This window comes from Petromyzon marinus, chromosome 6 (assembly GCF_048934315.1).
Source record: "Petromyzon marinus isolate PM22_M1 ecotype Great Lakes invasive population chromosome 6, UKy_Petmar_22M1.pri1.0, whole genome shotgun sequence".
NCBI classification, from domain to species: Eukaryota; Metazoa; Chordata; class Hyperoartia; order Petromyzontiformes; family Petromyzontidae; genus Petromyzon; species Petromyzon marinus.
Window position 1 is genome coordinate 14,091,107 of NC_133672.1, and position 23,489 is coordinate 14,114,595.

The following is a 23,489-nucleotide window of genomic DNA, read 5'->3' on the forward strand; positions in this document are numbered from 1 at the left end:
AGTTCAAGCAATTTTAACATTTGATGTAAAATCTCGACAGCAAAATTACAGTGAAATGACTCGTGTGAATTTAATGCACCACATGCTCCTATTAGCTAACATGTAAATGTTATCAGACAGCCGACTGTGTTGTGTCGGGCAAGGTTACAGTGGATGGCCAGTATATGGATTTATTACACACATGTAAACTTCTGTTTGGGTATCATGTGCAAACACAGCAGGCACTAACGTCAAAGGGAATCTGTCTCGCTCAGGCGTGGCAGTCGAGCCCAGACCTCCTACATTCTTGAAAATCCGACCCTACAGACAGGTCAACCCCAGGGCTGCCTTCCATTACAATCAAAACGCCTGCCTGACCTTCGAACATCACTTGCAAATGTAACGGATGGGACACGACTTGAGTAATGATTGATGGACGGTAATTTTAATGGACGAACAGACACTCCAGGTGAATGGACCAAGTCATTTTTCTCTTCAATTTGTTTTAATCAAAATACTAAATGTTATTTAAATCCCACTCGGGTACAGTAAGTTTAAGAAGCACATTAACAGTCCCATGCGTAAATTATATTCAAGCTCTGATACTTTGCCACATTAGTCACAGCGATCAAAGACCGCCTACCTTGATTTATTAAGCCACCTTGTACCTCCCCACAGCCCTGTAGTGGGGGCAGCACTGGCTTGTTCATCAGCTGCTCAAGCCACGTCTTAGGAATGCCAATGACCTAAAAAGCCGGTTTATGGACACCAAATTACATAGCAACACAGGTGCATTAGTAAAATAAACGTCAGCCTCATTTAACGGCCACATCTTTGCACAAAAGTGGGAGCGAAGGTCACATCCAAAGGAAGTAATTTTTACATTGCTTATGTACTTGAGCAGTTTACTGAAAATGGAGTCATCTTACCGATGACAATATGATCAACTTACAAAGCCACGTTCGGTTTTGGACCTTTTGGCTGACACAATTACATTTTCATTTTATTTTGGATCAGATGACATTGCAACTTCTCCCAAACAAAGAGACTGTTGCACAAGTTCAGTCAAGCGATATTTGGCCAGTCCCAGCTTGACTCTCGCTCAGACCATCCCAAGCATAGCAGCACCAACCGAAATAATACAACCCAGTATAGCCATTTCAAATTATCGCCTGCATAAACCCATCATCGGACATTGCCCAGTCTACCAATGTGACTGGGCTCCGCGATGATAACACACTGCATGGAGTGTGAGTGTCCGTAAAGTGGACATCACGGGCCCGAGAGGTCAAATTGGCGTGTGGCACCACCATGACGAGGCCCCTCATCCACCTTCTTAGTCACTGATCCCAGCGTCTCTCCGCCCGCAGACCCGGTAGGACCGGCTGCACCACAACAGACGCTAGCCTGTGCCTCACAGACATCTGCGCCTTTACCGTGGGATTGGAAAGGCGGCGGCTAAAGCGACCGCTCGCCCGCAGCCCCCTCCACCTCCACCCCGAGGAAGGGGCCTGGCTGACTGCAGCCGTGGCACCTCTCCAGCGGGCGGAACGTTTAAAGAGACGAGGGGGCGGGCGACGCTACCGGGCCACCCCGAGTGCGTCCGAGGATGGTGAGGGGCGAGAAGAGCAATGAGAGAAACGAACAAGCAGATAGAGCAAGGCGTGAGAGGCAAAAAAGCGGGATTCGGGGCGGTATGGCAAGGGATGTAAAATGAAGAGATGGCAACACCGCCCACAAAAATCTATCGTCCGCAAGATGGAAGACGCATCGTAGGCTAGTGGAAGAATAGTCCCATCGGGTGGCTGGGAGACGAGCGAATGTGCACAGAGGGGTGGATGAGGACGATGAGGAAAGATGAAAAAGAGAGGTGGGGGATAATGGCCGGTAACGCCCGACACAGCACGGTCGCCGCGGGGGTTAAACAAACCACGCGATATAAAACAACGACGAGGACTCCAGCGATGGAGGTTAATAATGGTGGTGATGGAGGGAGTGGTGTAATGATGATGCTGGCAATAGTGGTGTCGGTAGTGACGATGAAAATGTTGGTAGTGATAGTACTGGTAATGTTGATGGTGGTTATCTTTGCGATAGCGATGATAGCGGAAGTGACAGTCGTGGGATTTGGTCGTAAGGGGATGGCGGTGGTAATAAGTGGTGGGTGGGGAGGGCATTACAGTAATGAAGGACGGGATGGGGGTGGGTAGGGCATGAGCAATCCAGGATGGAGATCAGCATGATGAATGCCGTCTTGACTGGGGGCGGCCGGTGCGAATCGTTCGGTCAACTCGTGTTAGCGCTCAGGCCCCCCCTCAAAACCCCGCCAACCCCACGGCAACACTCACCCCACTCGAGGAACTCGGCGACGTTCTTCTCGCGCCGCAGCGTGGAATTGTTGCACTCGTCCAGCATGCACACGAGCACGTCGAGCAGGCTCTCCACGCTCAGCGCGCACTCGTGCAGACGCGGCCCGTCCAACACCAGCTGCTCCAGCTTCCGCAGGCGCACCTCGGCCGACATCGCGCTCATTCACACGGCTCCCCCCACCCCCCACCACCCCGCGGCACCAACGACGACGATGTTGAGGACGATGTGACAATGTTTGTCGATGATGGTGGCGGCGGTGGTGACACCGGCCACCACCACCCACTTGACAGCGGGCGTCGAGACGAAGCCGCGGAAGGAGTTGGGAGGCGGCTCCGCCTCTGTCTTGGGCGGCCTGTGCGCGGGCCCCAGCAGAGGAAAGGCGTTGTATAGACAGCCAGGTAGGCAAGGTGAAGGAGAGGCGGTCACACACACACACACACCAGGAGCCTCCCCTCGCCCCTTCCTCGTTATTTATGTCATCTCCTCGCGGCTCGACGCGTGCCGCCGCCGCCGCCAGCAGCAGTAGGTAGATGTGGATTATAAATACAAGTGAGCGGGCTTATGTGAAGCCTCGTCGTCCTCGTCGTCCTCGGCGCTGCTTTCGCCCTTGCTGCTGCTGCTGTTGTTGTTATCGCCGCTGCTGCCACCGCTCGCGGAGGAGGAGACGCGACCCCGGGCCGCCCGGCCTCGCATCCACGGCGTCTCGCCGCTCCTTCTGTCCTCGTCTTGTGTCTTCGCGAGTAGCGGCGCGTAACGACGACGGTGATGAGGAATCGCACCGAGTACGTGCGGCAGTGCAATGACGCCTGCTGTTGCAGTAATCGCGGCGGCGGCGGTGGAAGAGGAGGAGGGAGCGAGCGAAGTGACAGCCCAGCGCCCTCTCCTCGCCTTACTCAAAATGGCCGGCAAACACCCACTGCGCATGCGCGTCTAGCGGGGGGGGGGGTGCGACAGGCGGGGCTAGCCGAGTCGGCGTTGGAGGGGCGGGGCTACCGGGAGGGGGTTGTGTTGAGGGGGGGGGGCCTCAAGTCGGCCCGGCTCTGCCTTGAGCAGAGCCGGGACGCCTCCACTGCGCGTGCGCGCCAGATCGAGGGTGGGGGGGGCGCGCGAGCGGTGCGAGCGGCTCTGCGCATGCGCCAAGAGCGGGGAAGGAAAAGGCGGGGCTGGACTGGGCGGTGATGTACGCATAGAGGGGCGGGGGCGGCGGCGAATGGGGGCGGGGATACTCGCGGATGCGCATGCGCAGTCGGGCCCTGCTCGGCGGTGCCCGCCCAGCTGATGGCTGGGTGCGAGGCGTGCGGGCACGTGCGGAGCCGGCACCTGCCGCGGGGTCACCGAGTCTCCGAGGATGACAGCAGAGAAAGCTCTCGTCCTGAAGGCAGCAGCAGCCTTCTGTGCTGCTGCGGTTGTAGCACAACTCGGCCGCGTGTCGCGGGCTGTGAAACATTAGTTGAAAGCTTCATAGTCATCGCAGCTATTTAAACGCGTGGCAGTCACGGGTGTGGCGCTGGAAGCGATGTCTAGCAAGATCATCGACGATATCGTTTCTTTCGCCTTTTTTGTTTTACTGAAGTTTTAAACGTGTGTCACAGCCCGGGACACAGCAAAGGTACATCATAGCTACAAGATAACACATCTTCTTTGGTTCTTTCGGTAAAGTCACGTAGAATGAGAATAAAATAATAAATTAGTAAAATAAAATAACACAATAAAATTTTCACGACGTTTCGGCCACAACACAAGCGGCCTTCTTCAGGTGAAAGGAACAGACCCGTCGGGACCCGTCGGGACGTCGTCGTCCCGACGGGTCGACGACGTCCCGACGGCCTTCTTCACCTGAAGAAGGCCGCTTGTATTGTGGCCGAAACGTCGTGAGAATTTTATTGTGTTATTTATTAATTTATTATTTTATTCTCATTCTACGTGACTTTACCGAAAGAACCAAAGAAGATGAATCCTTGAAGCCACGAAAACTTTAAATCGAAAGATAACAAATGTTTTATTTGGGTTGCATATTCCTTAAACACATGCGCACACAATGGGCGAGATTGTTCATAATCAAGTGAAGAACCCACGCCAAGTAATCGCGAGAAACGACAATTGGAACTGCCCTACTCGCTGCGATTGGTGGTTGAGCATCAAGGTTTGAACGGCTTTGGGGCCGTCCATAAATGACGTCACGCACCTAGCGGGGGGGGGGGGGGTCAGACATTTGTGACGATGTGTGACGAGAGGGGGGGGGGGTGAGAAATGTGACGTCACATCAAAATGCGCAACTTTAAATAAATATAAAGAACACGTTTTACTTATCATTAAATAGACTTTTTAATAAATGTTTTCTCCTACAACATCAGAGTGCAGCGCCACATTAAATACGCACTACAATGACAATAGTTTTAAGGCGATTTGAAACGGGTTTTTTTTGGGGGGCGGGCAGAGCTTTGTGACGTCATATTTGAGGGGGGAGGGTCTGACTTTTTGTGACGCCGTGTGACGATGGAGGGGGGTCAAAAATCGTCTAAAATCGCGTGACGTCATTTATGGACGGCCCTTTTGGTGCGCATGAGTACCATGCCATGTAGTTTTAACTGGGGGGGTGCATATATTTGAGTCCTATACTCTGCGCGATTGTTAATGATCCCAGCACGAGGTGCACATGAACTAATCATTTATATTCGCATCAGGGCGATTGTTTTTGTAAGCGATGGGGAAAAACGTATCTTGCAACATCTAGATGACTGCAGCTTACAATCACACGTGGTCACGCCTAATGGCTCAGTCAGCACGGCGTCGGATTTGAAGACGGAAGCGTCGCTGGAAATGGCTATCCATGTGTCCGCTCAATGACCCCCTTCCCCTTAACTGCGAGTCGTCACAACGCTTAGTGCTGAAGAGCGACTGCACAGACGCTATAAGGTGGTAACTACTGCTGTACGACTTTTGCACTGGGTGATGGAAGTCCTGTCAAAATTGACCTGGTGCCACAGCGCCGCCTGCCGTTCAATTGCGCCCAAGGCAAATCGGCGGTGTTCGTGTTTGCATGTTTTCGGAATGGAGTAAGCAGTGATTCAGCAGGGAATGTCATGCGTTTATCAGCGCAGTATAATATGACTAGCAATCAGGACAACTATGGATTTGGCTGGCAATACAGCTCGCTTTATACGGAAGTGTTTTACCCTTGTGTAAGTTTAAACGGACGTTAGGATGGCATCGTGATAACACTTGTGCCTCAGCCAGAAAAAAACCTGGGTCGATTCCTGATTCGGGTACTTTGTGCGGTGTTTGTATATTATCTTCCCTTTATCTGCATGGATTTCCATCGGGTTCTCTGGTATTGGCCAAACATCCGAATGCTAAAGAAAATCCTGAAAATTACCGAATTAGGATGACACGTAGCAACATTGTCCATGACTGCAAAAACGTGGCAGGGCCCTCATTTAAAAAAAAGTATTGAGGCTCGGTGAAGATTTCCAGGGTAATTATGTGCAAATAATAGAATAGTACAAATGAAAGTTGAAAACCCATATTGAATTATTGATTTCAGTTACTTTATGCAGCCAGTCACTGGTCTTGAATGAAATATTTTCTTAACGAGGTATACTTTCTATCATAGATTTTCCATAAACTTTTTTTTCTCAACACTTATTCAAAGCGAAACAGAATTGTAGGCTAAGTGAATGAAAGAAAGTTTAAATATTTAATGATGAAAGTGGATAGATTTAATTTCTATAAATATAATTGGAGATGTAAAGGCACGAACATATTTGGTGAAAACAAATGGAGAAAATACAAATGAAATTATATGATGACATAACTGGAAATGAACTACATCAAATGGTTGAATGACTTAAAGATATCTGAAAAGTATAAATAATGATGAGTATTAACAAGACACAATTAATATACATTTGCTAAACAACAGAAAATAACTCTTGGAGAGACAACCGAAAAACCCAACGAAATATGCATATTTGAGGTACTTATTAAAGGCGGACGGATACAAATGTTGAAAGGATAAAAAAGAGAGAGAACAGCTTTGAGTGCTTTTGGAAAACTGAATTTGAGAATGTATAGGTAATATACATTTGTTCCTAAAGAAAAACACTTTTCATCAGTTCATGTTGTCTGGTATGACATACGGATAGAAGACGTGGACACTGGCAAGGAGATTCGACAAAAAGTTAAAAGTGCGCAAACAATAATGGAGAGATCTTGACATAAAGCTTTCGTGACTGCAGCAATTAATATTCTATAGGTCTTTCGGTAAATAACCTATCTACGTGACTTTACCGAAAGACCCAAAGAATAGTAATGGAGAGGTGTATGCTGAGAATTGCACGAAGACAGAATATGGAACACACGGAACAGGGAACAAACAGATTAGAGGCATCAAACGAACTATTAAGAATAATAATTGTGCTTGGACTTGACACAAACAACGAAGGTTGCCATTGGATGAGACTAATAACAGATTGGAACGTAAAAGATAAATACGCCAAAGAGGATAACCAGCACAGAGATGAAGCGACGAGATTTGCTTCATACGCAGTAGCTGGATGTATTATAGTGTGACGACGACGACTTGGGGCCGCCTTCATTCAGCAGTAGATAACGCATGATAATAAGTTCATCATCATCGCTGGGCAGTGGTAGCACACGCCTGTAATTCAGCACTGCCGGGGTTGGTTGGTCCCACAAATGTTGCGAAACTCCCTTCCCGTGGGCGTCAGGAGAAGTCAGTACAGCAAAATTGTCGACTGCACATGTTACATCTGTGTGAGATAGAATGTTTCCTCCTCGCACACGTGCTCTGGTTTCCTCCCACATATAAGTACTCATAAATTGGCCGATAACACCTTAATACATAGAGGACTGCAGAGCTTGAGCAATTGTTGGTGCCCGCTCTCGTTGCCTTTCCGCTTGTATGTGGTTCCTCCTCATGCCTCTAGTCGTTCTTTCGCACCGTACGTAGTCAGCCGTGCTAATCGGAGGTGCTGTCGACGAGCGTGAGTGGATGCTGTGCGGAGCGTTACAATTTGAAATTATTATCATCATCCTGAATGGGGTATACTCTTTGGTTCTTTCGGTAAAGTCACGTAGGTATAAAATACAAATTATTTGTATTTTATTTTGTATTTTATACCTACGTGACTTTACCGAAAGAACCAAAGAGTATACCCCATTCATGGATTTCTGCAGTCACGAAAACTTCAAATCAAGATGAATGGGGTAAAATCTCCTTTTTGTGTGAAATAACTAGAGTGGTCTAATTAAATTTTAGCATATGGAAAATATATCCAGGAGCTAAATGCCAATGTCGAGACCTGCTAGCCACGAGGGGGCTTCAAGGAGAGACTTCGTGTCGTTTTGCTCGTCCATTGAAGGAGCGCAGACTACAGTGGTTTACTTTTGGGTCCATAGTTTGAGTTGAATGGCCACAGTTGCACCGTGGCTTGTGTTTAATTTTCCATTCGTGAAGGAGATGTGAGTAGCGACCTGTTGATGTTCCGACGCGGTTTGTTGATCACACCAGTCATTGTCTTGGGGGAGAAATATCAAAGTCAGGAGGTGAGATGTTTGGGTCTCTAACGATGTGATTATTCTAGACGCCCGCGTTGTTCCACTCTGTTCGCCAGCAGTGATCTTCCCGGATCTGGCTGAGAGTCGAGGATGGTGACAGCAGCGCGATCGCAAAAGGGATGGGGGGGGGGAGAGATCGGGAATTGAGTCGGCAGTGAGGTTGCATTGTTGAGGTCTTGGTTGATGATGGGTAGGTTGTCTATCGTTGGCGAGAAAACGTGTCAACACCACTTGCGCTTTGCGCGATGTCCCTGCGGATATTTGGTGGCAGAATGTTCGCCAGAGCAGGGAGCCATGTCACAGGTGTCTGGTTTTGATGCGTATTGCGTTATGTGTGTGTACACGTGTGTATTTGGGGAGGGGGTTAAACGGGTGCGGCACGGGCTAGAGAAGAGATGGAGTGATGTGGTACAGGAGGACGTGGAGCTGAGTGGACTTGCCGATGACTGGTACCAGCGGTGTCAAGATCGGCCTCTGTGGAGGAGGCTCGTGAAGGATGCTTCTGGGCAGTTGGAGGTAGTCGCCCTCCAACAACGGAGGGCGGAGGGGCGACGCTCACAACAACGAGCGGAGCGCCGGGTGGCTAAAGCACAGCAAGTTGACACAGTAGGAGGCACAGGTGGTACATCAGCCAGTCATCTCAGTCAGTCGACCCGTGGCACCTGGGTCTGCCCCGTGACCTCCTGCCAGCGAGCGTTCGACACTTCACGTGGCCTCAAGGTGCACATGGCCTGGCACAAGCGTCGTGGTGACGTCACCGCCACTTAGTGGCGAATGGTGGTTGTTGTTGTGTGTGTATGTGAACGTGTGTATGAGTGTGTGTATGTGAGCGTGTGTATGTGTGTGTATGTGTGTGAGCGTGTGTGTGTGAGCGTGTGTATGTGTGTGTGTGAGCGTGTGTGTGTGTGGGGAGCGGTAGTGTAGCGGTTAGCACCTGGCGACCCGGGTTCGATTCCCGCTCACGGCCAACACCAGTTGACTATTATCTGAACTGGTACCCGGGCCTCCCCTAGGTCGACTCAGCCTCAAATGAGTACCTGGTGAAGTGTGTAAACATCGCCACTAGGGAGACAAAGGCGGTCGGGCTTGGTGCTGGCCACCCACCCCCTCGTGTACCGTTCCGGCCTTCATAGGTGCTCGCTAACAGCACTTGCCCCTACAGTCTGTTAAGGCTATACGGGGGATCTTTATTCTTTGTATTTGTAAGCGTTGTGTACAAGTTCCCTGACCAGGCTGGAGCGCAGAGTCTCTGAGTAGATCAGTTCATATTCTTAGCTCTTTCGGTAAAGTCAGGTTGAAGGAAAACAATAAAATAATCAAATATATAAAACAATAAAAATTCTCACGACGTTTCGACCATAACACAAACGGTCATCATCAGGTGTGAAAAACCAACGGCAAGAAACATTTGAAAGAAGTGTATGCTGTCTGAAAGCCACCATAAGCGTGAACAATCCATTAAGACCTGAAATGGTTTATCAAATCCTTCCAATGATTGCTAAGCCATAATCCATCTTCTCGGTTTAAATTGTCTCTGTGCTTGTATATGTGGATAGCCTCATGAACGAATCTCTCATGGTAGCCAGGTGGCTTACAAAGAACCTCTGTCTTGGAGAAGTCAATGTCATGTGAGCCTACTGAATTATAACAATGATCTGCCACGGCCGAGGTGTTGGTCCTACCGTGTTTAAGGTCTGCTTTGTGTTCACGAATGCGGTCCGAGATATGGAGTTTGGTTTCTCCAATGTAACTACTACCACACAGGCACCTTAGTTTGTAGACACCAGGGTACTGTATGTCCGGAATCACATCTTTTACAGACGGAACCAGATCACGGATTTTATGTAATGTGTTGAAACGGACCTGGATCTTGTGTTTATTCAAGATTTTAGAGATCTTTTTTGTGATCCCCGCAATGTAAGGTAAAGTGATGGTTTTGAAAGGCTCCTCAAGAGGATCCTTCTTCATGGTTTGAGTGATAGCTTTGCGGATTGCATAGTCGGAGTAACCATTAGCCTTAAGAGCTTGGTGTACGTGCTTGAGTTCACTGCCTGTGTTCCTGGTCGGATATGCATTGGGCTCTATGGTAGAAACCAAACGCCATGTCTCGGACCGCATTCGTGAACACAAAGCAGACCTTAAACACGGTAGGACCAACACCTCGGCCGTGGCAGATCATTGTTATAATTCAGTAGGCTCACATGACATTGACTTCTCCAAGACAGAGGTTCTTTGTAAGCCATCTGGCTACCATGAGAGATTCGTTCATGAGGCTATCCACATATACAAGCACAGCGACAATTTCAACCGAGAAGATGAATTCTGGCTAAGCAATCATTGGAAGGATTTGATAAACCATTTCAGGTCTTAATTGATTGTTCACGCTTACGGTGGCTTTCTGACAGCATACATTAAATTTTTCGTCTCCCCCCTCCTCTTTTCAGAACATAGATGGACTCGTCCTTCTAAATAAACTGCCAAATCGCTGCGCGTGGCGCTAACGGTTTTTAATAAATAAATAAATACACCGTTTAAAAATAAATGAATGCAAACCGACACACCTGATGACGACCGTTTGTGTTATGGTCGAAACGTCGTGAGAATTTTTATTGTTTTATATATTTTTATTTTATTGTTTCCCTTCAACGTGACTTTACCGAAAGAGCTAAGAATATGAATTACTGCAGTCACGAAAGCTTTAAATCAAAATTTAGATCAGTTCAGTTTATTTTGGTATAGTCCTGTGAGCCATTCGGCTCTTGAATCGGGTGCAACCACAACAAACAAAAAAAACAAAAAAACACGAACAAGAAAAACATCTTAAAGTGACTGTGTGTTGACTGTGCAAACAGAAAATCCATGGAAAAAAACCCAGCAAAAAAATTCCTGAAAAAAAAGCACCGTACAACACCAACGCTGTGTGCAAAAAAAAATCCCAGTGGAATGCAAGTCAAACAACAACAACCACAAAACAACTTAGATTAAGGCCATCAGTCCAACTCCGTACAACAACAACAAACATGTTCAAACCAAAAAAACGTTTTCGAAATCACCAAAAAATAAAGCCATGATTGCAACGTAACAGTGATCACAAGGGGACCGTGACCGAATGTTTACAATCAGTGGGAGGGCGGCAGCTGTCAGCAACATCAGCACAGGGCGATTCTTGACGTGCCCTTTTCGCAGATCTGTTTTACGCGAGGCTTGAAAGTCGGAATTCCGTCCGTGACAAAGGCACCGAGATGTGTATTGTAACTATGTACGATGCCGAACTTCTTTCGCACCGTACGTAACCAACCGCGCGCTTACGCTTACCGCAAGGGTGCCGGTGGGTCACAGCGCGCTGCGCTACCACGGAACACGCCAAGAGTTGAGTACTGTAGTACTGTACTCTTTGGTTCTACTGTAGTACTGTAGTTGTATTATATACGTGCACACACACGCGACTGTAAAGAACAAAACCCCAAGCAAAGCCGTCATCCCTTGGCAACGTTCCAGGGATGTAGCTATCAGACTAAAACAGGGTGCTAGATCTGAAGCTTTCGTGACTGCAAGGATTCGTACTCTTTGGTTTCAATTCGGTAAAGTCACGTAGGTAAAACAAATTAAAATAAAACGAGAGTATAAAACAGGGTTCCTTCCGTGACCGCACGAGGGCGACTCCGTGTCGCACGCCTCGGCTCCTTGAGCAGACGCGCGAGCACGCGCACCACCTCGTCCACCACCACCAACCTCCTCCTCATCCACCACCTCCTCCTCCACCTCCTCATGAGGACATAATTCGCACAACCACCACAGGCAGCAGCAGTAGAGACGAGGCGATTGACCATGTCCTCGCTTCGTCTGCTGCAAACCCTGGGGCGGCCATGGGGCCCCGCAGCTCGCTGGCCTGGCCGAGGCCTCGGTCTCGCCTGGCGCTGCCCGCCCAGGAGCAAGGCCACTTCGTCGGCGGGGAACGGCGCGCTGTACCGGGACACCGTGTCGCTGCCCCGCACCGACTTCCCCATGAAGCTGGCGGGGCAGGCGCTGCTCAACAAAGAGCTGGAGATTCAGGAGGTAGGGACGGAGCATGGGTTGGGGGCAGATTTGTGTGGTGTTGAAGTTTGTCTTGGCCACTGTTGTTGAACGGTGGTGGTGGTGCTGGTAGGGTTATTGGGTTTCAATCTTCCCGCAACGCGAGGTCAAATGCTCGCTTTAAATTGAAATGTTCTGCGACATGTAAATTGCAACACGGTAAGAGTTTAAGTTGCTGACGTCGCTTTCAAAAGTTTGTGTTAAGCGTCCTGACGCGTATTTTATGCCTGCCAGGCTAGTCGTGGTTAGTGTCTTAACCCATCACTGTTTCTGCGTGTCGGTGTAAACGCAAGACACGCACCAATTCTCTCAATTCCCTCGCAGCAACGTTTTTGTTTTTAAATGCAGATCGCTCTGCCACTCAATTGAAATGCAGATTTTTTTTAAATCATGCAATGTGGGCCGGAAGGCCACAGACAGGCAAGACGGGGCAGTGTGGAGTGCCCTATGAGAGGGCAGCGAATGTTGCATTGCCACGCGTGTCAAACGCCCTTGAGGTGGGGAGGAGCAGTCTGGAGCCGGTCGCATTCGAATTCCTGAATTAAAAATTCCCCATAAGGCATGGCACGATTTAGATAATCGGACGTAGCAACACATGTCGTGCGCACGGAGTAGCGCATGTCATATATGTCGTCGATTCGGTGGGCACAAGCTGTTGAAAAGCTGACATTTAAATGCAGCATATTTGTATAAGTTTGATTGAATATGTTTAATACCTGTTGCTTTAATGTGCCCTCGATTATCAAACGTATACTGTTGTCACGATTAAAACTTCATTTGCCAGTTATTTTGATATGTGAAACAAACATTATTTATTTATATTCTTGAAAATTACTTAATATGTTGTTGATAATTCGGAATATATTATATAATATTATTAAATAGTTTGTTGAATATCATACATATATAAAGAATCAAAGTAGAAAAAATATGACGTAAGTTCTAACGGATTTGCATGGGAAACTAATGGGCCATATCCATTTAGATACAGTCATTTATGCAACGGACCATAGAACTTTTGTGTGCCCCAGCTCAATGTGCTGTGTCCCGCGTGTCACCCCATACAGGTGTGCAACTTCTCTGGACTGTACGACTGGCAGAAGGAGAGGAAGTCCAAGAAGGAATTCTGTTTGCACGACGGCCCCCCCTACGCTAACGGGGACCCGCATGTGGGCCACGTCCTCAACAAGGTGGGTGAGAGCTCCCCCAGTCACCGTCGTGCCGCCTCTGACCTACACCGCGCCTGGCAATGAGTGTCGCCCATTGCCACCACTTGGGAGCTATTCTCCGTGTTGGAGCCCGTGTAGCCAGCGGACTTTTTAAACATTTTTCAAGTATCAAGTTGTAATTGCGGTTGTCGGTGTAATTGTGTTTTGTTATGGTGGTTGTATAACGTGATTGGTAAATGGTGCAAAGTGTGAGCTGGTAAAATTGACAAGGACCTGAACAAGGAGAACGGTGTTTGACTAAGAGCAATACTACCTGAATTTTGGATTTATAAACACCACTTAAAAAAAGTATTCCGATATTTGCTAAAGTAATAGGTGTAAAATGTCCTGTGCTCGGCCTATAATAGTAAGAATGATTCTTATACTCCAGTTATCCGTATTTAATAATACATGAGAGAATAGATTAATTTGCTGCTGAAAAGAATATGTAAATTATATGCTAATGTAACAATTAGGCTAATGGAGTGAACAAAACCATACAAATGAGGCAAAACAAGAAACAACAATGAGACGCTAAAGAGGGAATGACAAATCACCGTCTAAAATGATGACAATTTATTCAAGTCGATAGAGGGAGAAGTGAATAATTGTCACGTGCATAATTACAGATTTTATTTTTTTGTCAGTAAGAGCTCGCTTCTCTGTCTGCAGGTCCTCAAGGACATCACGAATCGGTACTATGTCATGAGAGGCTACAAGGTACACTTTGTGCCCGGCTGGGACTGCCATGGCCTGCCCATCGAACTTAAGGCCCTGACAGAGAGTGAGGTCAACGACAAAACTCTCTCGCCTCTTGACATTCGGAAAAAGGGTACGACTGCAACTCTGACTTACCTCGCTTAAATGTGTTTGTCAAGGTCCCGTCAATGAGCAATTATAATTTAAAAGACTGTGTAACCAAGGATTGTATGCTCATAAACAAAAATCACAATTTTTGATTTAAAGCTTTCGTGACTGCAGGGATTCATATTCTTGGTTCTTTCGGTAAAGTCACGTAGAAGGGAAACAATAAAATAATAAAAATATAAAACAATAAAATTCTCACGACGTTCTGACTGCAACACAAGCAATCGTCATCAGGTGTGAAAAACAGCGAGAAAATTGTGAAAAACACAGCAAGAAAATTGCTGTGTCTTTCACACCTGATGATAATTGCTTGTGTTGCAGTCGAAGCGTCGTGAGAATTTTATCGTTTTGTATTTTTATTATTTTATTGATTCCTTTCTACGTGACTTTACCGAAAGAACCAAAAATAATGAAAATCACAATGTCGTTCACACTGTCTTATACAGGAAACTTACATAGAATAAACTTACATTTTGTGCGATTACCCTTCAGAGCAGAGAAGGCAGAGAGATTGTACTGATTAATAGTTGGAGATTGCATTTTATACCATGGTGCCTTGTCAAATCTACATGTTTTTATTTGGCATATGAACAATTTTCCTTAAATCACACTTCGTGTATTCAAAGTAAAAGCAGCACCAATAAGCGGGTTTGTAATTTTTTAAAAGAGTCTAGCAAATATTTTCACTCCATTGCTATATTCGCATCTTGTATACATGATGAGCAGGTGGGCTCCTGCGTCCTGTCACCACAGCCTGCGTTATGTGGTTTTTTATGTTCCCGTACAGCACGCGAGTTTGCTGAGAAAGCGATTGAGAAGCAGCGAGCATCTTTCATCCGTTGGGGCATTATGGCCAATTGGAAGGACGATTGCTACTCCACGTTCAGCAAGGAGTACGAGGCCGAACAGCTGAAGGTCTTCTACAACATGCATGAAAAGGTGTGCAGTTGGCCACAGTGTCGTATGCGACTAGTTCTGGATCTTGCTGTGCACATGCAGGGGAAGTGAGGATAGTTTTTTTTGTAGCAGAGATAGAATTGAATAAAACCTAATGGCTGCTAATTGATGGTACCACAGCACTTTCTCTGTCGTGCTTTGTTGTGTGTTTTGCTTCATAGGGTTTCATATATCAAGATTACAAGCCAGTGTTTTGGTCTCCATCAACAAGGTAAGAGTTAAGCTTTTGTTGTTTGTTGATCTGGCTGCATTGAGGAGAGGGTATGGGAATAGCGATTCGCTGATAAAATTCCATTTGTTTGCTCACAATACACGCGTTTAATAACGCATGCAACATTAACGTCCATTAATTAAATTTGAGGCACATTTTATGCAAATGCTATGTTTAGCCTCATAGACCGAACAAGATTAAAAATGCAATAAAAATGAGGGAGGATAAATAAGACACAAACGATAAATTAACTGTGGCCCACAATGTTGACGATTCACCGAATAGCATGAGGGGTGAATAGTTACATGCCTAGAGTGCTGTGCCCAACTTCCTGTGTGCACCTGCATGCAGGTGCTTGTCCCTTTTGTTATCTGCACAGCGATGTTAATGATCTGCCACAAAGTGGACACGAAGGATTGGCTGGTCATTAAACCTGCCACAATTCACTCCCCCCCCTCCCATCGTGCATATTGTGGGGGTTACTTGACCATACTTCGGCGCATCGTTGCATTCCTATTGGTGACCATACTGCGCGAGTTGTGTGGGTGTCACAATTGCCAGCGAATGAAGTTGTAACGAAGCTGGCGGCTGTACACAGGACGGCGCTCGCTGAGGCTGAGTTGGAGTACAACCCAGCACACACCAGCAAGGCTGTCCACGTCAAGTTTCCCCTTGCTCAAGTGCCGCCAAAGCTTGCGTCTCTCTTAGGTAATTCTGGAACATTTCACCATGTCTACAACGTTTCCATCTGTGGGGCTGCCATGCACGCAACAGGGGCATTCTGTGCACTGCCATTGTGCGTCGGCGACGGAAAATCTCGCAATTAATCAAAACCCACGATTGAGCAGTAGAAATGCACGATACGTTCACGTATAGTCACTCAATAAACAACACTTCAAATGGCATGAGACAGTAGCAGTAACAACGATTTCAATTCATGTGTAATGTAAATAAAATTGTATTGAATGATGCTTTCAAAAATGAAACGTAAAAACTACTTTAGGGTTGCAGGACGTCACGGAATCAGGGCAGCAGGAAAACATGGGAGAGGGGAGAGAGATCATCACCCTGGTACAACCTGGGATGAATTAACCGTAGCCCAACACCAGCAACAACAATTCCCAGGAACAGCCGGAGAAGCCAGGGCATCACCAATGGGTCCCAGGGTACCTGCAGGGGGCCCAAGGCCCATCATTCACATTCTCTGGACAATTTTAACAAAAAAACATGTCGTGCTTCTATAGTTACTACGAATACAAACAAAGCACAGGGAAACGAGGTGAAGACATTGACCCGTTTTCGTTGCTGCAGATTGTGTGTAATGATGATGGCGCGTGCTCCTGTTGCAGGTCCCGATGCCACAGTGAGCCTGGTGATATGGACGACCCAGCCCTGGACCCTGCCGGCCAACGAGGCTGTCTGCTTTATGCCCAACTCGACGTGAGTCGCCTGTTAATAATGGGTCACAGTTTGTTGTGCACACTTGAATTATACCTTAGGGTAGACCTTAAAGTATTCGCTGCCATCATATAATGAGAATGTTTTGCTCCCTTTTCAGCCTGTTGGCATAATATTTTCTTCCGTGTAACCCGACTTGAGCAAAACATGGGATAAATAAATAAAAAAATGCCGTGGAATTATTGTAGACATTTATATTCTTTGGGTCTTTCGGTAAAGTCACTTTACCGAAAGACCCAAAGAATATGAATTCCTGTAGTCACGAAAGCTTTAAGTCCTGATTTATGTAGACATTTGTCATCATGCTTTTATTGAGGCTTTCCTTGAAAAATTAAGAGCATTCTAATTCAATGGATTATCATGCTTTGTATTTCAATGAGTTTCATTATTTGTAGCACTAATCCCTTTCAAACATGTTTTTTTCTTTTTACATAATGTTAATTTATTTTTCCATTTGCGGTCCATAGCAGTCATCAACACCGTTTTGGAAACAACCACGCATTTAATTAACAATTTGGTTGGATCTTGTTTAATTACATAGTTTAGTGGCCCTTACCTCGTAAAATAAAAAAATAGTTTAGTTTAATTCATCCCTGCAGCGGGGCTCGTGTTTACTTATTTTCTGGAGGTCCGCAGTGTTTCACAGATCCATCGCATGCCGCACACCCCCTTGTCTCGAGCAGGTACAGTGTGGTGAAGTGCGGCCAGACGGGGGAGCTGCTGCTGTTGGCTGCAGACAGAGTGGAGAGCTTGGCCACGGCCCTCCGCACCACGCTGGAAACGTTACACACCTTCGCTGGTGCGTCGACGCGGCAAAAAGTGCCGTCGGGATGCGGTGCCCTCGCACCCTGCCCTACCTGCGTAGTGGCGTCATTTTAGCTTTTAAAAATAAATGTGATATTACGCTCGTAGTGTGGCACTATAAATGGCTCAGGCCTGTATGCTGATGCTGCAAGTGCGAAAGGCTACGTTTTATAATGGCGCACGTTGACGGCGTCATAAAACAATATGTTCTACACATGACCTGCCTCTTATGCAATTTTAATGGTGAAGATTGATAAGCAATATAATGGTTTTACCATTGTGCATACTGCCGTAGAATTGTATAAAGTGACCTTTGAAACACAGCCGTACCATAGAGTCTGTAATATTGAGGCTAACAAAGTCTAAGGTTGTATAACTACTCCGTGAGTGTAAGAGCTGAGTGCTTCCTTTCTTAAAATATAAAATTAACTGAAAACCTTACCTTGCCAATAGGCCTTGCACCTGTTGCCCAATAAGCACATAGGCAGTGCTGTGTGGACTTTGATCTGAGGACATGTTGACTGGACAGCACCCCAGCTCAATGCAGCCGTGTTAAAGTGGTATAGCCTCTAGGCAAGGTGGTGCACACCTGTAATACAGTGCTTTGGAGGTGGACCATGCCGAGGTTATCATTTGCCTGACATGCCTAACTTGTAGGCTACGAGGAAGCCAGCAGTAGAGCAGACTTATTGGTACAGATTTGAGAGTTACCTTTGACTTGTTGGAGCTAGGAAAAACCTGGAGCACTCAAAATAAAAACCCAAGGCAGGGTTTTTATCTGGATACTCCAGGTTTCTCCTGGCTTCAACATACAAAATCCTCGTGAAGAATTTAGAACATTTCCCTTTGTTTTCCCCCACCTGAAGTCTTGAGACTCGGTGAGGATTTCCTTGCTGAAGGACTCCTATCACTGATTAGTACTGACTGCTGTCCTTATCCATGCAACTTTGCATATTGCGCAACTCATGCTTGTCTATAGCCAAATTCAGTCTTACTTGAGCGTGGCGCTTCGTTAGTAGGGTGGTTGCCAGGGGATATAAAAGTGACGCAGGTAGTCTAGGGCAGATTGAATTGAGCGTGGCGTTGTGGCTGTGCGTGTCGCGTACAGGGTCCGACTTGCAGGGCGGCACCTGCTCCCACCCCACCATCGCCGGCAAGATAGCGCCGCTGCTGCCAGCCGCGCACGTCACCATGCTGATGGGCACGGGGCTGGTGCACACGGCGCCCGCGCATGGCGCCGATGACTTCAGCGTGGCCGTCGCGCACAAGCTGCCCGTGGTGTGTAAAAACGAGGCAGTGTAAAAACTGGGTAATCGAATCAAATTGCCATCCCGAATCGTGACAATGATATCACTTGGGGTGAATGTTTACGTATCCAATTTGTTTAACCTCTGTATTTCTCTACAATAAGGCAGTATTACAGTGGTGAGATGTATTCAGTCTGTGTTGCCACGTACGTTATCACCAACGTGGTACTTTCAGTCTGACTTTATTTATGGAAATGTTATGATGCCCCCCACCCTGCTATCCACATGAATTGAACACAATGAGTGTGAGGGTGTTCCATTTGGATGGAACGTGAAAATAACAAAACCATGTAGTTCTGCCGATGACCAGATCACCCGGAATGCACCCGATCTTGTCGTATCTTGGAAGCTAATCAGAACTTGAGCCTTGATAGTGCTTGAGTGGGTTAACACCACGATGGATAAAATAAGTGTCAGGTGGCTGCGGGGCTACACTACATGGTGAGCAAATAAAGGGCAGTGGAGAAAAATCTATTGCCGTAAGCTACCACATCTGTGCTCCCTGCCTTCGCCTTCCCACGCTGACCAGAGTGCTGAAGTGTGGTCAAGTAACCACCACGACACGCACAGTGTGGGGGGGCCCTCGCTAAGCAGTGGGTTGACCAAAGGGCAGAATGCGTGGCTCTAGCTAAAGTGTGTCTCATGTGACTGCGCGTGGCGGTGACGATGGCGATGTGTGCGGAGCACAGAGGAGCCTGGTGGACGAGGAGGGACTTTTCACAGCAGAGGCTGGGGAGGAGCTGCAGGGCAAGGCCGTGCTGGAGGAGGGCAACGAGGCCGGTGGGTCCCTGTTGCGCCCTCCATTCCTGCCCCACCAGCCAGTGGCAACTGCACCGGGGCCCACTGATAGATTTTGGGCAAGATTGACAACTAAAGCGGAAAAGAGCGTAACGCTGTGTACCACCATAATTAGTTTGTGTATGTCAGACCGTTCGCGAAATGTGTTTGCGTGTTTCCGTGCACACACATTCTTCGAGTCTTTTTCCCGAACTTAAGTGTAGGCTGCCATAATGTACGGGCCTGCCAGATTACTATGAATTGCTTACCACCGTTTGCTAGCTGTGCTGACCCGCGCATGCGTTGCTGTTGTGCGCGGCGTCAGTGGTGGCGCAGCTGCGAGCGGCGGGCTGCCTGCTGCACGAGGCCGCCTGCGTACACAGCTACCCCTTCGACTGGCGCAGCCACCAGCCTGTGCTGGTGCGCGCCAGCAGCCAGTGGTTCATCAACACTGACACGCTGCGAGATCGCGCCCAGGCACGTGCACGCCCTTCCATTTGTGTGTGAGCGTGTGTCTTGTGTCATCTGTGTGAGCGTGTGTGTGTGTGGGGAGCAGTAATGTAGTGGTTAGCACACTGCACTACGAACCCAGCGACCCGAGTTCCATTCTCGCTCACTGCTAACACCAATGACGAGTATCTGTACTAGTCCTGGGCCTCCCCGAGGTCAACTCAGCCTCAAATGAGTACCTCGTGCTGTGTGTGAACATCGCCGCTTGGGAGACAAAGGCGGTCATGCGTGGTACTGGCCACCCACCCCTTTGTGTGCCGTGCTGACCTTCATAAGTGCTCACAGCACTTTCCTCAACAGTCTGTTCAGGCTATACGGGGGATCTTTTTCTTTTGTGTGAGTGCATGTGTCTTTGCCTATGTGTGAGCACGTGTATCTGTGTGTTTGTGATTGTGAGGAGCGGTGGGACAGTAGTTAGTGCACAGCGCTACAAACCCAGCAACCCGATGTCAATTTCTTGATTTCGAATTGGTAAGTAGGCTTCCTCTAGGTAGACTCAGACTTTTAATATTACCTGGTGTGGTGTATGAGCACAAAAGTAGCCTGGCATGTGGCTGGCCACATATGCCCCTTCTGTGCTCTGTCAGCTTTTAAGAGGTGCTTGCTAGCAGTACTTGACCTTTTTGTGTTTGAGGCTAAATGGGGGATCTTTGTATTTTTTTCATTGTGTGTGTGATCATGTGCTCGTAAGGTGGCAGTAGTTCATGCACTGTCACAGCAATCCTGGTTAAATTCCAAGCCGCATTCATCAAGGACATTTGTATTTGGTGTCTGAACCTGGCAAGGTTGACCCAGCCCAAAAAATGAATGCACATTCAGGTTTTGTGGAGAGATTAAAGGTGACTGGCCATGGCACTGGCCCCTCTTTGTGCGCTGTAGCAGCCTTAATTGGTGGTGGCTGGCAGTACGTGATAATTTATTTTATTATCCAGTCAAGCTTTATTGGGTCTCGTGACACTTGTTCGCCAAATTTATTTTAACGTACATTTAGCATGCGGGAGGAAACTGGAGTACCCCGAAAGGAGCTACGCACAGGGGGCATAACATTCAAAGCTCTGCACATGTAGATTAAATCCATTGATGTGCTGCCATCTTCTGGGATCCTCGGTGCATATTTTTGCGGCTGTGTACAGGTATAAATTCAAGTGATCTCTGATATATATAAAAAAAACCTCAACATATTCGTCATGAATAGTGCCTAAAAACCAAAAAAACTAAATAACAGATGACATTTCAGGCAGGGGCCTTTCTTTGTAGCGCATAATGGGCCATTGCCGAAATGTTGCCTATTATATATTTTTACTTTTAAGGCCACGGTGTTATTGACAAATGTGTTTGAGGTTTATTTTGTTATTTGTGCTTTTGCACCACTACCAACGCAGCAGCATCGCCCAATACATTGTTTAATCTCTTAAATAACACATTGTTTAATCTCTTAAATAACACATTGTTTAATCTCTTAAATAACACATTGTTTAATCTCTTAAATAACACGTTGTTTAATCTCTTAAATAACACGTTGTTTAATCTCTTAAATAACACATTGTTTAATCTCTTAAATAACACATTGTTTAATCTCTTAAATAACACATTGTTTAATCTCTTAAATAACACATTGTTTAATTTCTTAAATAACACATTGTTTAATCTCTTAAATAACACATTGTTTAATCTCTTAAATAACACATTGTTTAATCTCTTAAATAACACATTGTTTAATCTCTTAAATAACACATTGTTTAATCTCTTAAATAACACATTGTTTAATCTCTTAAATAACACATTGTTTAATCTCTTAAATAACACATTGTTTAATCTCTTAAATAACACATTGTTTAATCTCTTAAATAACACATTGTTTAATCTCTTAAATAACACATTGTTTAATCTCTTAAATAACACATTGTTTAATCTCTTAAATAACACATTGTTTAATCTCTTAAATAACACATTGTTTAATCTCTTAAATAACACATTGTTTAATCTCTTAAATAACACATTGTTTAATCTCTTAAATAACACATTGTTTAATCTCTTAAATAACACATTGTTTAATCTCTTAAATAACACATTGTTTAATCTCTTAAATAACTTTGCCAGGTGGCTCGGCAGGTAGAGTGAGCGGCTCGCAATCGTAAAATTTCAAATCCCCTTTGGGGTTGACTTAGCTCACCATCCCTCCGGGGTCGATAATTATATGAGTTTCACTTTGTGGTGACATCAACAGTTGTTGACCAATCTAGGGACTCGCGCTTGCCATAGGAACGTGGATTTTCCACCACTGGTTTGGGGGCAGTAAACAGGAGACGAGCACTGCGTCAATGCTCATTTGAAGAATAAATCAAATTTGGATCTCTAATGAATGCAGAGCGTGTACGTGCGGGCGCAAGCGGCGTTAACGGCACTTAATCCCTGCACTGCCATGCGCCACTGCCGCGCAACACTGCCACCCCGCAGGAAGTGCTGAAGAAGGTCAAGGTGGTGCCGAGCGCGTCCAGCGGGGGCGTGCAGGCCGCTCTCGATCGCCGCTCCTTCTGGTGCATCTCCCGCCAACGCTGCTGGGGCGTCCCCATCCCAGTCTTCTACGACCGCCAGACGCGGGAGCCGCTCATCAACAAGTGAGTGTTTCCACACGGCGCGACGGTGGGCGCGCTCGGCTGGTGGGCCAGACCGAGCCGGGCCGTGGCGGGCCGAACAAGGCCGGGGCAATGAGGGCCGATCGGAGTTGGTTACCGAGTAATCTGGGGCAATCTCTGGGACATTTTGAGGTTGTTTTGTTATTGTCATTCCACGTGTCTGCCCAGGAGTGTGTTGTATATGTCCAATGCTCTTTTCCGCAATAGGTTGTCGATGATTGCTGTTATGAGTTTCGTAAATAAGTGAAGAATATGGCGTGTGTTTTATGGGTAACACACACAGTATTAACCAGGGTGGCCTGCCAGATTTGAACAGCAAACTCTTTGTAACCAGCTTCGAATTATCGAAGGAGATGTGGGTGGTCTAGGCTGATCTGATCTGATGCACGGTAATCTGGGGTGTTTTGGCTGATCTTCTGTGATCTGGGGTGATCCCAAGTGATCTGTGGTGATTCGGGGCAATCCAGCGAGATCAAGCGAGCGATTTGATATCTCACCTGCATGGTAATGAGTGATGGCATAGGTCTGAATGATTAAGCGGTTGCCGTTTTGTAATATATTTGATTAGTCGAGTTGAGCAGAGGGGTGAGTGTTTCCTGTAACTGGGCAATCCATTGCTGTTTTCCCAACGACAGAGCAAGCTATGGAGCCTGGCTTTAGCCATAATTGACGTTCAAAGTTATGTTAAAGTAAAGTAATTAACCCGTGAAAGCCGTTATGAACACGGCCATCTGAATTCCATTCCCGGCCA

General features: G+C 46.8%; 2 protein-coding genes across 4 annotated transcripts in view; one reads left to right on the top strand and one right to left on the bottom strand.

The window, feature by feature from the left end:
- LOC116939445 (serine/threonine-protein kinase MRCK alpha-like) overlaps positions 1-3,270 on the bottom strand; it is an 82,530-nt gene extending 79,260 nt beyond the window's left edge. For both annotated transcript variants that reach the window (XM_032947803.2, XM_032947802.2), the window contains exon 1: positions 2,328-3,270. In XM_032947803.2, the coding sequence (XP_032803694.1) occupies positions 2,328-2,511 (184 nt within the window). In that variant the 5' untranslated portion in view covers positions 2,512-3,270. The remainder of the gene's footprint in view (positions 1-2,327) is intronic.
- A 7,541-nt stretch (positions 3,271-10,811) lies between these two features.
- Positions 10,812-23,489, top strand: part of IARS2 (isoleucyl-tRNA synthetase 2, mitochondrial) — a 32,123-nt gene continuing 19,445 nt past the window's right edge. Inside the window, exons 1-12 of one of the 2 annotated variants that reach the window (XM_076065098.1) lie at positions 10,812-11,985; positions 13,071-13,193; positions 13,884-14,043; positions 14,866-15,017; positions 15,197-15,246; positions 15,845-15,954; positions 16,596-16,686; positions 17,388-17,503; positions 18,617-18,786; positions 19,505-19,595; positions 19,918-20,073; positions 22,564-22,720. In XM_076065098.1, the coding sequence (XP_075921213.1) occupies positions 11,758-11,985; positions 13,071-13,193; positions 13,884-14,043; positions 14,866-15,017; positions 15,197-15,246; positions 15,845-15,954; positions 16,596-16,686; positions 17,388-17,503; positions 18,617-18,786; positions 19,505-19,595; positions 19,918-20,073; positions 22,564-22,720 (1,604 nt within the window). In that variant the 5' untranslated portion in view covers positions 10,812-11,757. The remainder of the gene's footprint in view (positions 11,986-13,070; positions 13,194-13,883; positions 14,044-14,865; positions 15,018-15,196; positions 15,247-15,844; positions 15,955-16,595; positions 16,687-17,387; positions 17,504-18,616; positions 18,787-19,504; positions 19,596-19,917; positions 20,074-22,563; positions 22,721-23,489) is intronic. The other variant, XM_076065099.1, reaches the window with a different exon arrangement.